Consider the following 15,861-nt stretch of genomic DNA (forward strand, 5'->3'; position numbering starts at 1 on the left):
ATGTAAACTTAAAAGTACTTGGTTGTCATTTCTGTAAAAAACTGGGCAATATAAATGCTGCTTAACTCTGTCCAGCCTTGTAGTGGAACTGATTTATACGGTCATATAGCTCTCAGCTGCATTATAAATGATGTGGGTAGTGGTTTTATTGCATTAAGTCATATGTTAGATGGTGATAAGTATCTGGCTTTTTTCCTCTTTACAGGTGGCTTTGTTACTGCAATGTCCCTCAGTTTTGTGACAGTCTACCTCGGTATGAAACCACCCAGGTGTTTGGTAGGACGTTGCTTCGCTCTGTTTTTACTGTAATGAGACGACAGCTGCTGGAGCAGGCCAGGCAGGAAAAAGACAAGCTTCCTCAAGAAAAACGAACACTAATCCTCACTCATTTTCCAAAGTAAGGGCATACAGTGTGCCTGCATTCAGAGTTAACCAGCAACTTCATTGTGGAAAGGGAGAAATTACTGGCAGCTTAAAATAATTTATCTTTTTATTCAATAACAACTAGATACTGCAGCTTTCTTTACTGCCATAACTTAGATTAGTGTATTTTATGTACACAACTGCTTGCTTTGTTTTGTCCTAGGGTTTACTTTATGAAGGTAAAAACACGAATATATATTGAACATATATTAATATATACATATATGAAATTTTATAAAAATATGAATAAAAGGATTATTCATATTGCTGGGGGATTGTACTGTTTGCCTGTTAGCAGGTATTGTAGGTCAATTACTTTCTTTTTCTGTAGTCCTTGGAAACAATGAACCTCCAAAAACATGATAACGTCTGCTTTGGTGATGGAGCATTAAAAATGGGCAGTATTGTATAGAGTTTATAAGAATTTCAGTTTAATTTAACATTTTAATAGTGAACAAAGTAGTCACCCCACCCCCAGAAGAGATGGGGGTTATTAGAGAGGAGTCAGTATAGAACTGCATCATTGAATCCTAAATGATAAATTTCATACTGGGTATCTTTTCCAGTACTAGAATGTTGATGGCAGTCTCTCACAATAAAGCAACACTAATTATCTATAGGGGCATTGAAACATGCTCAACTTTGACAGTCCTTAATTTCAAACATTTTACTGGTGGTAAAGAGGGGTAGTGATGATGACAGAATCATTCATTGTAATGAATTCCTGTTAAACACTTTAAAAATATCCTTATTTTACAAAGGTAGGTTGGTTCTCCAAGTCATACTTTAAAACAAATTAGGTGAACCTACAGAAGTCCTGGTGGCACTGATGCTGTCTATGCAAGCTACTGTGTTGGGCCAGAAGGTGGGTTAGAGCTCAGGGGAATGAAAAAGAACATGAACTTTCCTAAGCTGAGTAGAGCCAGGATTTGTTGATCCTCCTATAATTAATAATTTATTTTACCACTTTGAAAAATGTACACTATCTTTGGGGTAGACTGGATACAGGCCCTGAAACAGATATAGAAAAGGACTTGACACCCCATTGATACTCGGAGCAGATTTGTGGAGGAAGCAGGCGTGCATATGCCCCTGTTTCCACTGCCTTTTGAAGTCTTTTGCAGTAATTTAAAAAGCATTGTTATTCACTGCAATTCCTTTTGATATTCTGCTGAGGAAAAAAAGACAAGTACTGTTTGCAGATGATCTGTGGGAAGTACGAATAACGTTTTAAATCTTTCATGGGCTCTACTCTACTTATCTGAAGCATTTGTCTTTCCTCTGGCATTGTTCTGAGTGAGCACTGCAGAGGACCTGTGTCTCAGAGCATGGAGCCTGGCACTGGCAGAGGGCTCTCCTCTGCCCTGGGCTGTCCTTTTGGGCAAAGGGAGCACCCAGGGGTTGTGTCTGTGCATATTTAGGAAGGAGGCTCTGCCTTCGCTAACGGGGCTGAAGGCAGAGCCTCTGTGCTGCCTGGAAATGGAGCTTTGGCTAAATTTAAATTTGTCCTGCTCTGTCACAGATGGTCAGGTCACTGTTACAAACTTTTTAGTCATTATCAGCTGCACAGAAAGCAGCAAAATCTGCACATTGCTTAGGTATGGCTGTCCTGTATATACAGTATGAGAGTCTGACTTGATCCTGAAAATCCCTGTCCTGTTCAAGGAAGTTTTACTCAACAGTCCTGTTGGTTTCAGCTGAACAATTTTTATACATACAGATATCTCCAGAGAGTAGAAATGTGCCATGTCAACTTCTGGTCTGAAAACCCCTTTTGTGCAACGTAGGATAAGCAGCTGTGTTGTCTTGCTGCTGGGAGGGAACTGGTGTATCAGCCCTGAGAAGGTGAGGGTGCTGGAGAGTCTGATATGTGGAATTCAATAATTCTAAGAGAGGTTTAACATCGTGCTGTTTCTGTAGCTGTACCAAAGTAAGGTTAAAAATACTGTTATGCAACCACAAACATGCAATTAAAAGTTACAGTAGGACACTTAAAGGAATGAAAATATCTTCCAAAGAGCATTGTTAGTAACACTGGGGTTCTATCCAAGGCAGAAAGCAAATGCATCTGCAAAATACTGATTTATCAAAACAGACTTATTTTGCAATTATTGTATAACATCAATCAACTCATAGGTTTCTTATTAGTGGAATTTTGTTCTATAAAAGTAGTTTGTAACTGTTTTTTTCCACACTTGCAAATTAGATAACTGTTGCTTGTAATCAGAGGTAAGGTTTAGTACGTGAAAGCACTCTACTGAATTATGATACTTCATATCTACTCTGGCTTGTGATTTTTGCATGTATGGGGTTTTTTTTAATAGCATTGGCCAACAGCATTTTCTTGCTGACTTAGTAATGTTTTTAATTTAAATACATTGCAAGTGCTTATTTTGAAAAAGAACCAGTTTGGAATTATCCCATGAATTGCTATTTTGCCTGGTTTTGTACCTAGGTTTCTGTCTATGCTGGAAGAAGAAGTGTACAGCCAGAATTCTCCTATTTGGGATCAGGATTTCATGGTGTCCAGTTCCAGAACTGGCCAGCTGGGAATCCAGACAGGTAATTTGCATTTAATGATGCGTAACACAAATGGAAAAAACTGCATGATTTAGAACTAATGTGGGACTTTTTAAATATATATATTAGAGAGAGAGAGATGTTACTCTGTGACCTTTTAAAATAATAGTTTCATTCTCTTAACTGGTGAAACAGCTTCTCCCTTTCTTGAGTTTTATTTGTCCAACCAGTCTTAGAGCACTGTAAATTGGACAGATGGAGCTGAATGATGAGATTTTGCTTTTCAATAGAGCCCTACAAAAAACCTTTTCATGAAGCTAAATGCCAGCAGGCTTGGCAGGTATGTGAAAAAAGTTTGTTTTCTTAGCTTCTGCTCAGCGCTGTGAACTAATGAAGCCTTATGTTTGCAATCCCTGTTATCCAGCAGCCCCTCCTTAGGTAGAATTCAGTTTAGAAAAATACACTGAGATAAATCTTTAATGTCTCTACTTGGGAACTGGTGGCATTGCTCGCTTGCACAGTGTTCACTGTTCCTTTTTGGGTGGTGGGTGTCTGTCTTTCCATCAGCACCAGAATGGGTTCCATGACCTGATTTTTTCTGTGTTTGTTTTTTATGTCACTGCAGTTATCAGTCCACCTCCTGTTGCGAGATCTGTTGCATACAGTGCAAGTCCTTCATCTCTGGAGCAATCCAACAGTGGGAATATGAGTCCAGCTTGTAAAGTTTCTTCTGCCCTTGACCCTAACTTAGGTAATGGAGAAGGAGCCTTGCCTTTTGACTTCTGTTGATATTATCAGTAGTTGCAGTATATGGTAACCTTTGCCTTCACTCTACATTAGCAAACTTGAGGTGTTTTTGCTGAAAGATTTACACAGACATACCTTTTTCTCCACTATGGTAGTGTTTAACTAACAGAAATCACAACTGTATTTGCAAAAAACCCAATTGGTTTGTTTAAATTAAATTAAAATGGGGACAGGTCTGGTGGTGTCAGAGGTTTTTTGAAAAATACTTTTCTTGGAGTACATCTATTATAAGTCATGAGGAGAGGTTTCATTTAAATAATGGTGGAGTAGAAGGAGCCATCACATTTGGGTTTTTCAATCTTTCAAGGTGCTGAAATTGCATACATTTGAGCAGAGAATAAAAACACAGACATACCAACTAGGTTAAATTCAAAACCTGAATGAGGTTAGGTCAAAGAAAAAAAAACCTTATAAGGAAAAGAGTTGGTGGATGCATATATTCTCCTAATAAATCCTTTTTCAAACACCTCAGGATTAATGAGCCTGTCAAGAGAGGTTGTTAGGTCAGAGAAATGATCCCAAGCTTATGCAAAGTGAGTCCTCAATGAAGGAGAAAAATCAAAACCAAAGTGAATTTTGAGTCTCAGTGTTCACTACAGAGAAACTTAGGGCAGCTCCTAAACTGCAGTTTTCCTCAAGGTAATTTCTCAACTTGTCCCTCAGAAGTGGGAATGAGTAGGATAATGAGTGGGATAATCCTGAGCTAGGAGCTGGATCTCTGTTACTGTAGCTCTGCTAGTCCTTGGTGGACTGTTCTTCTATGAATTTAAGTAGTTTCTTTTGCTGTATAATACATGTGGCTCTGCAGTCAGTAGGGCAGTTAATTATTAACTTGGTATATTTTGATTTGGAAATTTTATATGGTTTTTTAAATATGTATGACACATCAGACTGTATGTGCTGCTTGGTTTACAGAAGAGGTGAAAAAATTATATGATGGATACTAAGTTCCAGTGAATCCTAAATGGGGGATTTTGTGTTATCAAGAAATAGGCACTGCAATTTGTGTGTTGAGCACTGACCTTCCAAGACAGCTGCACAGAGGTTCCATGCAGAGGATTTTGAATCAAAAAGAAAAAGCAAATAGTTTAACTGTGAAGTCACAGAGGTGTAGTGGAAGGAGAGGTATATTTTCCCTGCTTCATGCTAATACCCCAGTGCAAAGCAGAAATTGAGAAGTCATAAATATTTTCCAGATTTCATTTATTTCTCTTTCTCTTTGTCTATAGGGATAAAACACCACCAAAAAACAAACAACAACAACAAAAATCAACCAAAAAAAAAAAAACAAAAAAAACCCCAAAAAAACCCCAACCTCAAACTTGTCATATAAACTGCAGGATATGACAGGAGTGTGACACTTCATAGTGCTAGTCTGTGACATTTTGGTCATTTCTAATTTGTCCGAGTTTTGTTTCATAGGGGAGAAGAGAAAAAATAATGAACCCTATTCTCTGGAGGATTCGAAGAGACCAAGGGTTGTAGGAGATATCCCTATTGAGTTAATCAATGAAGTAATGTCAACAATTACAGATCCTGCAGCAATGCTTGGGCCAGAGGTGAGATATAGGCTTGGTGTTGCAAATGGTCTGATTGTGAATGGTCTGTTTTTAGTAAATGTTCCACATGGATAGAATGTGATAAGCTAAGAGTCCTGTCTAGAAAAATAGACTTTGAAAGGGTATGATTTGGTGAACAAAAAATACTGGTGAAATACATCATAAACATGAAAAATAGTTCTACAGTTTTTTTTTTAATGTGTTGTGTACAGTTAGGAAAGAGACTTGTGAACTGTTGATAGTAAGAACATAGATCTCAGGTTATCCTGCAAGGGGCTTTTGTTACAGAATGGTTAAAAAAGGCAAATTTTTTTAACATTAACAAATTTTTACAAATCAGATCAGAATAGGATAATGAGAAAATAAAAACTATATTTTAAAATACCTTTGCCCCATGCCTCCCTTCTTCTCAAGCTTAGCTGCATTCATGATTCTCTGCCTTCTCCCCCAAGCAGTGCTGGGGGATGGGGAATGGAGGCTGTGGTCAGTTCCCCTGTGGTGTCTGCTGCTTCTTCCTCCACAGGGAAGGACTTCCCACACTCTCTCCCTGCTCCAGTATGGGGTCCCTCCCATGAGAGACAGTTCTCCATGAACTTCTCCAACATGGGTCCTTCCCACAGGCTGCAGTTCTTCATGATCTGCTCCAGCAGTTTAACCTTAAATTTTTTTAACCTTAATTTTTTTAAAAAATTTTAAATAAAAAATTTGTTAAGGTTTAAAAAAAGGTGATTTGTTAAGGTTAATTAGGGTTCAAGAATTGCAGCAGAATGAAAGATCCGAAGTTAAAACCTCTCTCTGGTGCAGAAACTGATCTAAACAGTTATTTACTCCGTCTTCCCCAGTTGCTCTTTTTTTTTCCAACTGGAAGAGAAAAACAAACAGAATTGCAGAATTGTGCCATGCACAGAATTGCACTTTTTTTTTCCTTGGCTGGCTTTTCCTCCTTCTGTTCTCTCTGCCAGGCTATGTTTTGCCAGCAACTCATTTGCCAAGATTTAGCTAGAAACTGCTGAAGATTTGGAACCACCTACATTTCTTATTCAAACTATGCGCTGTGACTGATGGCTCTGCATATTACAAATGCTGTGCCAGCCTGGCTGTTGGGGCTGGCAGTGACTAGAAACCCAGCAGCCAAACTTTGCTCAAAAAAGTAAACAATATGTGCATACAGAGATGTTTTGGCATTGTAAAATGATCTTGAAAAAAATAAGCTAAATTAATTTTCTGTATTAATTTAATCTGCATTTAGAAATATAGATGCAATTGCTAGATATGTAACAGCAAATTCTGTAGGAATTAAAATCTTTTTTTGAGGCTCTTACAGTAGTGGCAGAGATAGTGGAAAGCACTAATAAAATGAAAAACACCTACTTTTCCTGTGCTGCCATTAAAATGTGTGATTTGCAGTATGTGTAGGCGAATTCACAAGTCATGCCCTAGCTGGCTAAAAGTAAAGCAAATATGAAGACCTAGTGGCATAGGCTTTAAGTGGATGTGTGTTATCCCTCAAGGGGTTTTGGAACTTTTTGAGTCATAACCATTATTGTTGTTTTATCATCTGTATCAATATAAATTCAGATTGGCCTTTGTAGACTGTAGTGCAGACTTACATCTGGCTTATTTGATGGCGTCCCTTCTGCAAAGCTACATTACAGAGGCAGTCATTGGCAGTTCTGTTGGAAAAAGAGAGTGGGGTTTATTTTGTTCATTAAGGCTGTTCTGTCAGAGGATGTGAAATCTCAAAACTGTGATTTTGTTCCTCGTTTGTGTGGCACAGACCAACTTCCTCTCGGCACACTCGGCCCGGGACGAGGCAGCCAGGCTGGAGGAGCGCAGGGGGGTCATTGAATTCCACGTGGTCGGCAACTCCCTGAACCAGAAGCCCAACAAGAAGATCATGATGTGGCTGGTTGGTTTGCAGAACGTGTTCTCCCATCAGCTGCCTCGGATGCCAAAGGAATACATCACCCGCTTGGTCTTTGATCCGTGGGTATCCTTGGACAGGGGGCTGCCCTGTGAAACAGAGGGAGCCTGGTGCTGTTTGCAGCAGAGGAGGGCTGGATAGCAGCTCTGCCTCTGCTGTGCTTTTGCCATCTTTTCAAGCCCTCATAACTCCTGGTCAATCCAATTGGGTTGTACCCAAGTGCCATCTTGGTGGCTGTATTAATAATAAGTGGCTTCTTGTTGTGGGACGGTGGAAGGTTGACATTAGCTGGATGCCAGATTCCCACAAAACCTGCTCTATTACTCCCCTCCTCAGCTGGACAGGGGAGAGAAAGTACAAAGTTCTTGGATAGAAGGACAAGGAGAGATCACTCACTGATGACTATCACAGGCAAAATAGACTCAATTTGATGAAATTACTTTATTTTTTACAAATCAAATCAGAATAGGATAATGAGAAAATAAAAACTGCATCTTAAAATACCTTTGCCTCACGCAGTTCCTTCTTCCCAAGCTTAGTTGGATTCGTGGTTCTCTGCCTTCTCCCCCAAGCAGTACTGGGGGATGGGGAATGGAGGCTGTGGTCAGTTCCCCTGTGGTGTCTGCTGCTTCTTTCTCCACAGGGAAGGACTTCCCACACTCTCTCCCTGCTCCAGTATGGGGTCCCTCCCATGAGAGACAGTTCTCCATGAACTTCTCCAACATGGGTCCTTCCCACAGGCTGCAGTTCTTCATGATCTGCTCCAGCAGTTTAAGCTTCCATGGTGAACACGCTGGGGAGACTCATGTCCCTCTGCAGCCTGTGAAGGAGCCCCTTGCTGGAGCAGGTGGATGCCTGAAGGAAGGCTGTGGTCCTGTGGGAATCCCACCCTGGAGCAGCCTCCTGGCAGATCCTCTGAAGAGAGTTGCCCACACTACCTGGTAGAGCAGCTTTGCTGGCAGGACTTGTGTCCCTATGGAAAGGGACCCGTGCCACTGCAATTCCTGAAGGACTGTAGCCCGTGGGAGAGACCCCACACTGGAGCAGGGGAAGAACTCCTCTGCCTGAGGAGGAAACTGTGACATGGACAGCATGTGGTGAACTGACCATAACCCCATTCCCCATCCCCCTGCACTGCTTGGGAGAGAAGGTAGAGAATCAGGAAGGAGGAGGGGAAAGGTAGTTTTTAGGATTTGTTTTACTTTCTGTCATCCTGCTCTGATTTTGATTGGTAATAAATTCAGCTAATTTCCCCAAGTGAAGCCTGTTTGGCCTGTGGTAGTAGTTACTGAGTTATTTCTCCCTGCTCTTACCTCAACTCATGAGTCTTTCATTACATTTTGTCTACCCTGTGCAGCTGAGGAGTGATAGGGCAGCTTTGATGGGCACCTGGCATCCAGCCAGGGTGAAACCACCACAAAAGCTCAAGCTACTGCATTGCTGCTGTCATTCCACAAGTTAAAAAAAGCACTAAAATATGTACAAGAAAAAAAGAATATATAATATGTATAAAATCTTCAATGGTGGCACATGCAATATAACTACTCTTTGGGCTTTTTGGCAGGGAGTCATATGATTTATATGATACTGTGTATTAAATAATCTAAAGGATGGTGCACTGTTTTCACACCTTGATAATTATACTAAAATTCCTTATCCTTGACATTAGAGTTTAGATTGCACCTTGCTACATCTTTCCTAGCAGTCATTATAAGTGTAACAGAAATGGATATTTATTCTGGTCTTGATTCCTGGAGGAGTGGGTGATTAGAAATAAGAAATGTCCTCTCTTACTTCATCAGCTGCATTTGAGACTGATAGCTTAACTATGGAGATTGCATGCAAGGAAACAGGAATCCCTTAGAAAGGACTTGCTCTCCTGTAACTCCAATAATTTCTAATTTACTCAGGATAAAATAATTCTGAGAATTGTGCAATGGTGTAACTATCAACAATAGATTCAATGAAAGCAATACAACTTTTATTTATTGGGCATTACCTGAGTATCTCAGAGTACTTGGCAAGGCCAGGAGCTTGCTCTGTGATGATCACCTTTATGGTCTATTGAAAGCATGATATTAAAGTAGCAACTCTTCTATAGATACAGTGGCTAACTTAGGAGGCATACAGAATTGCATTATCATCATGGAAAGAAGTGAATCAAGTTTCTGAAAAAGGAAGGTTAATGGCACTTGATGTACTATGTGTATGAATTAAAGTGATTGTTATTTTTGTCTGCTCAGGAAACATAAAACCCTTGCATTAATAAAAGATGGTCGCGTTATCGGTGGTATCTGCTTCCGGATGTTCCCCTCCCAAGGATTTACAGAGATTGTTTTCTGTGCTGTGACTTCCAATGAGCAAGTCAAGGTAAAAAGAATTCTGTATTACAAGTGTTTATTAAATGCATTTGAGTCCCATTCACCCACTGCATGTGCTTCTAATACTTTTAGTCATGTTGAATATGCTGCTGAGTTGCCAGGCAGAAATAGATTTTGAAAGATACAGCAATTCTGAATACAATAAACAAAAACCAAAGTAAAATGTGCAAATTTAGCATTGTCATCGTAATAGTAGGATTACCTGTATTTGATTAATTAAATAAAATTTTTCTCAGCAGAGCAATAGTGGCCAGTAGCCTGCCATTCTTGGAATTTTCATGCCTCTGTCTCCAGTAGTTGTGTCTGTGTAGTGTAACATCTTGTGGTTGACTGAAATATGTATTGCTTGTGCGGGGCAGTAATTTGTGTTCAAGTACTTTGTGCCATTACATAACTTCAATCTAAATGAAATATAATAAAAAAATAAAGTGTAGTTTTACATCTCAAAATAAGCACAGGGTCAATTCTGTACACTCTTTTTTGAGTAAATGCCACAACATTTTCTCAGGATTTTGGGAATTAGCATCTGTGTTGAAAGAATACAGAGCACTATGAATACATGATATTCTTCCAGCTTTTCCAGCTACTCACCATTTGGTTCAGTGTTTTGCCTTTAGGTGGTGCTCTAGCTTCATTATTTTCATTTCAAGAAGCAAGAGCTGAGATGTAGGTTAACTCAGAGCGTATAGCAGTTAACATGCAAAAATTGTACACCCTGGTGCAAAAGAGTAACACAGTGGGATTGAAAGTCTGTAACAACCGTTAATACTCAGGTTATATTTGATTTTATTCAACTCTGGTGTTAGAGAGGAGCACTTCCCTACATTAAGCAATGACCTGTCAGCATTCAGAGTGTTTTAGCAAATGCAAATCCCAACAGAATATGCCTAAGTTGTTCTTAACTGCACTACACAGGTGAGGCTGCCAAAGGTGTGTTGTGATTTTCTAGGAATAATCTTTCAAAATAATAGAGCAGATAATTCTGACCCATCAGATTGCCACCAGGGCTGCATAACACACTATTTATTGTTTTATCCTCTGAGTGCTTTGCTGTTTCACTTGAGTGTTTCTGCAAATTTGCCTTCCCGCTTTTTGCTCTGAGTGAGCTGACCCTGTCAGCAGGTAACTGAGGAAAAAAAAATGTTCGCACATGGGTGACCTGCCAGGACTTAGGAAAAATATATTCCTATTTTAATTCAGTTTGAGACTGGAGAGAAAAAGATAAGAATTGTTTTCCCATACAAATTGAATTGGTTTTGGGTAGTTTGGTCCCATATTACAAAATAATTTTAAGTTTTACTGCATGTGCCTGAGTTTCCTATCTGGCAATTGCCATATTTGGGGCTATGAAATTGTAAGTTAAATCAGAAGTTTGTATTTTCTAATTCATTTTTCTGGCTTTTTTACATATGTAAAAATTTTCCCAGTTTTCAAGAGCAGCGTACCCAAAAGGAATCTGTGTATGTTTCTCTAAGTGTCCTGTTAGTCTGCATGATGAGAAAATTGAAACATTTGCAGGAACAAAACACTATTATGGGATTACCTATCTATTTTACATTTCTTCGTATCACTGTAGAAGGGGATCACTATATCTTCCTTGGCATTGTGAATAAATGCAACCTCTTATTTACTTTGGGGCTGAATTTAAATGGAAATCATACCTTTGTGCAGTCAGAAGGCGTAGCTGTTTATTTGATTGTGGACTCTATAATTTTCTGCTCCTTATTATGGTAATTGTTCACTGTTCCTTTTTGTGCTTATGATGAGCTTAGATAATAAATCCTTTGAGACAGAGACTGTTTTGCTACAGATGCACAGAACACTGGAATAATTTCAGTATTGTTACTACTTTGTAGTTTTGAAGTGATATGGCTCAGAAAGGATGTTCTGTTGTTGCAGTATGTGCAGTTTTGTTATGGGTGAAGTATGTGATTTTAATGGTTGATATCTAATTTAAAAGAGGAACAAAAAAAAAAAAAAAGGTGGGCACCTTGAATTACGTCCATGCTGGGTCACAAAGGTACCCCTACAAGGCTCAAAAGAGTTTGCTCTTGAGTGTGCAACACCCAGTTAATTAAGAGAAAATCTTTTAAACAGGATCTGAAGGAAAGATTGCATTTTGAGAAACAGTGTGTAATAACCCAGAGTCCACAGGTTCTAATATGTGCAGTCCCCAGAGGCTTTGTCATGGCTTTTTCCTGCTATGTTTCACCCAGGGTTATGGGACTCACCTAATGAACCATCTGAAGGAGTACCACATCAAACACAACATTCTCAACTTTCTCACATATGCAGATGAATATGCTATCGGCTACTTCAAAAAACAAGTAAGTTTAATGCAAGAAATTACTTTGTGCAAGAAGTTTTCTATCAGTAGGGTTGACTAAATAACTAGGCATGACAAAGTAATTGGATAAAATGTATAAGGCAATTTTACATGTGTATTTTTTATCTATAAAATGAGCTCATCTTGGGTAATGTTTTTGGCTTCTAATACATTTTACTTTGATAGAATCATCTGAACAGAAGTATATGGTATAGTCAATAATTTGTCTTGTCTAAAAACTAGTAAAATGTCAGTTCATTCACTGATTCTATAACAAGTATAAAGAAGGACTAGGCATACCTGTGACAGATGAAAACTTACCTGACCTGCACTTACATCTCCTCCTGATTTGAAGCATGAGGTTCAAATTCAGGAAAGATGGCAATGTCTGTTCTGTCAAATAGATTTGATAAACAGGTGTCAACTATCTGGTCAGCAAAATGGAATCAGATTTTTCTCAGAGATGTAGAGCATTAGGCAGTGAAGATGACCTGAAATAGTGGGAAATTGCAACCAGGTAGAAGGAAATTTTTTTCCTTTCCTGTCCTGAGGGTGGTGAAATACTGAAAAATGTTGCTGAGGGAGGTGGTGGAATATCTGTCCTTTTACAATATTCAGGACTGGTCATGGCCCTGATCAGCCAGATATTATGAGACCTGTTCTGGACTGAGGCTAAATGATCTCTTCAAGTTCCTTCCAGCCAGTTCTATGGTTCTGTATGTAAAACTGGTACAATCTACTCTTCACACATTCAAAATGAGTACAATCTCCCCTATCGCCCTTCTTAGCAATTAACTGTTCTTTTATCAAGTGCCTCCCATGAGAAGGTTTATGCAACACTGAACCATGGTCTGTAACTCACTGTTGTATTTATTGTATTTTAACATTATGATGAATTTGGTTCTCAATCCTCATTAATTTCAGTTAAAACAAAAATGTAGAAGGAAAATGGCATAATGACAATATAAGTTCTTTTTTTTTCTCTTTGTCAGGGTTTCTCCAAAGATATTAAAGTACCAAAAGCAAAATATGTTGGCTACATCAAGGATTATGAGGGTGCCACATTAATGGGATGTGAATTAAATCCAAGGATCCCCTACACGGAATTTTCTGTCATCATCAAAAAGCAAAAAGAGGTGAAGGTTGAATTGAAATGTTGAATGTTACTCTCTATTCAGATGTTTAGAAAGAGTTCAGTGGGTGCCGGGTTAGCTCTCTTCTTTGCTTTGGTGCTTAAATTTGAGTACATACTTTTATTAGCTAGAATAATCCCTTCATTCAAGTCCCAGTGCCAAAATTTTGTAGTTGAAGCATCAAATTCTAACTTGCTGACTTAACAAGAGCAAGACTGTTAAAGTCCTGGTATTTTGAGGAGTAATTCACAGTTCAATTTTGTGGTAGTTAACTAAGCAAAATCTTGTGAGATTAGTTTTTTTTATTACTTTGTCAGTTCCTTCCCTCCCATATCAGTATGTATATGTGTTCATTAGAGTGGCATTCAAATGGAGTGTTTGTATTGCATGGCCTGTTTTACTTGACAGAAAGAGGATTCTTTTTTTCTGCCAGTTTTAAAATATATAAATCAAGGGCAGACTGTCTTAATTTCCATTCTGTCCCTCTTTGGATTTTATGTGGGTTGTTTTTTATTTAGTCCTTAATAATATTCTATATAATAAAGCAGTTTATTAGCAAAATAATTATGACATTCCTACTTGTTTTTAAATACTTTCTTTGGTTTTTAAAGAAATACTATTTATAATTTGTTCTTTTAAGATTGTTCAAACCTGACTTTTTAATTTCATTTAAAAAAAGTCTGAATTTATCTTTTTCCTCTTCTTTGAGAGGAAATACTCTGTATGAGGGAGTGAAGGTCCTTAAAAACAAAAATATGTCCATTTTTATTGTTTCCAAAGAAAATATTCTATCAGACTGGCAGTGTGCATGAATGTGCATTTGTTTACTCCAAGTTATGAAGTTTTGAAAGTCGCATATCCAGGACACACAAAGCTTAGATAACTATCTAAGTGGGTATCAAGAGCACCAAAGAAAATTGCTTAAAATTTGAGATAATAAGATTGCAAAGTAAAACAGAGTGTACCCTGGAGTGGGAAAAGCCTTTCCCTAGCATTTGCAAAGAGAGTAGAATTTTGGTTGTCAAGAGTGGCATCATTTTGACATCCTCCAGACAAAATGTTTCATGAGAGTATTTTTGATTGATACATAAGCAACTCCTACAGATAGATATATGGAGACTTTGAAGTTAATGGGTTTCCAATTTTTAAAATTTTGGAATATGAACATGTATGTACATAAAAATAAATGCATTCAGTATGTGCCTTAAAATTTTTGACCAGCTGTGCTGAAGCATTTCAGAAGTTCCAGCTATTAAAATTTTATAGCCAGTTCTCAAACCTTCTTCCAGAAAATTTCCTTCTCTGCCTCTGCTGCAGTCTTCCCAAGAGCTGTGCAGCTTGTGATCAATAGAGCTTTCTTTCTAGATTTTGGCACAAATCTAGAAAGAAATTATTACTTTCTTTCTAGATTTGTGCCAAAATAGCTGAGAGACCTAGTAGCTTCATTTGCAGAATCAATGTTTGGTCAGTTAGCTCAGCCCCATTTTCAGCTTCATGGAAAAGCACTGCAAAGTTAGGAAGTGAGAATGTTTCTGATCACCACAGTTTTGCATTTATATTCTGGGTGACTTTAGACCAAATAAATTATTTTTTGTTTTCTCTACTGCTTTATTACAGATTATTAAAAAGCTCATAGAAAGGAAGCAAGCTCAAATCCGAAAAGTTTATCCTGGCCTTTCTTGCTTCAAAGATGGAGTACGGCAGATTCCTATAGAAAGCATTCCTGGAATTAGTATGTATCAAACTCTTTTAATGTAGAACAGAAGCAGAATAGCCCAAGAAAGGTCCAAGACTAGAAATACTAATGTAGTCATATAGTTCTTTTTGATTAGAATGTAATTGTTTTGGTTTGCTGATTTGATTTCTGTGAAGATTGTTATGTTTCTGTTACAACTGCTGTCTTTGAGATTTCCCCAAGGCATCCCAGGCTGATCCTCTTTTCTGTACGTGTGTATAATTTTACTTATATGTGATCCCTCTTTGATTTGTATCACAGTGTAGGCAGCATTTTCCCTCTGGCACCATTTTAATGCACTATACTCCTGAACAGCAATGATTTCTGTGCTAGGCATGAACGTACAGGACAAAACAGAATTAAAAATAATTAAGTATCATATTTTGGGGGACTTTTTTTGGCTATGCTTTTCTGCAATTTATTCTTTGTCCCTGGGGAATCAGATTGGATAACTTTGTCATGATTATTCTTTGCAGGGGTGGGTTGCAGTAAAATATGTATTGAATTATTGAAAAGAAATGTGTTTCATATAGAAATATTGTAGAATCTTTTCAGCAGTCTGGTGGAAGAATCATGTAGGAAATTGAATGGAGCTGCGGGCTAGATGGTTATGTTATTTATTAGGAGTAGCTTTTATTAAAACAAACCCATTTTACTGCAGTAGTGCTGAATAGCTTTTCTTCTTTGAGTTGTAATAACTCAGTTAATGTTTTGACCTACTGTAGTTCCCATATAATATCTCATGTTGTTGGTGTACAGGAGAGACTGGCTGGAAACCAAGCGGAAAAGAAAGAGGGTAAGTGCTTTGGGATATTCCTTAGGGAAAATTCTTTAAACAATGTCACTTGATATTTCCTTCCATCCACTGGAAATCAAATAATCTACAAGAGATGAGTTCTTAAGTGGCTTTTTGGTGGTATTTTTTATTTTATTTTTTCTTATGGGCAAGTGTGGTTTGGGTAGTGGGGTTCTTTTTTGAGGATTTTTGTTTGTGTTTGTTTGCTTGTTTTAAATTTTATTTCTTCCATAAAATGCTTGAAATTTGGGAGTTGC

At 38.1% G+C, this 15,861-nt stretch overlaps 1 protein-coding gene across 2 annotated transcripts in view; it reads left to right on the forward strand.

Annotated features, from left to right (window-relative positions):
- The window catches only part of KAT2B (lysine acetyltransferase 2B), a 40,687-nt gene that overhangs the window by 19,400 nt on the left and 5,426 nt on the right, over window positions 1–15,861 (forward strand). For both annotated transcript variants that reach the window (XM_030971764.1, XM_030971765.1), the window contains exons 6-15: window positions 206–397; window positions 2,879–2,985; window positions 3,569–3,694; window positions 5,173–5,309; window positions 7,087–7,295; window positions 9,477–9,603; window positions 11,831–11,941; window positions 12,933–13,076; window positions 14,691–14,805; window positions 15,568–15,604. In XM_030971764.1, coding sequence (XP_030827624.1) covers window positions 206–397; window positions 2,879–2,985; window positions 3,569–3,694; window positions 5,173–5,309; window positions 7,087–7,295; window positions 9,477–9,603; window positions 11,831–11,941; window positions 12,933–13,076; window positions 14,691–14,805; window positions 15,568–15,604 — 1,305 coding nt within the window. The remainder of the gene's footprint in view (window positions 1–205; window positions 398–2,878; window positions 2,986–3,568; window positions 3,695–5,172; window positions 5,310–7,086; window positions 7,296–9,476; window positions 9,604–11,830; window positions 11,942–12,932; window positions 13,077–14,690; window positions 14,806–15,567; window positions 15,605–15,861) is intronic.

Source organism: Camarhynchus parvulus, chromosome 2 (assembly GCF_901933205.1).
Source record: "Camarhynchus parvulus chromosome 2, STF_HiC, whole genome shotgun sequence".
Taxonomy (NCBI): domain Eukaryota; kingdom Metazoa; phylum Chordata; class Aves; order Passeriformes; family Thraupidae; genus Camarhynchus; species Camarhynchus parvulus.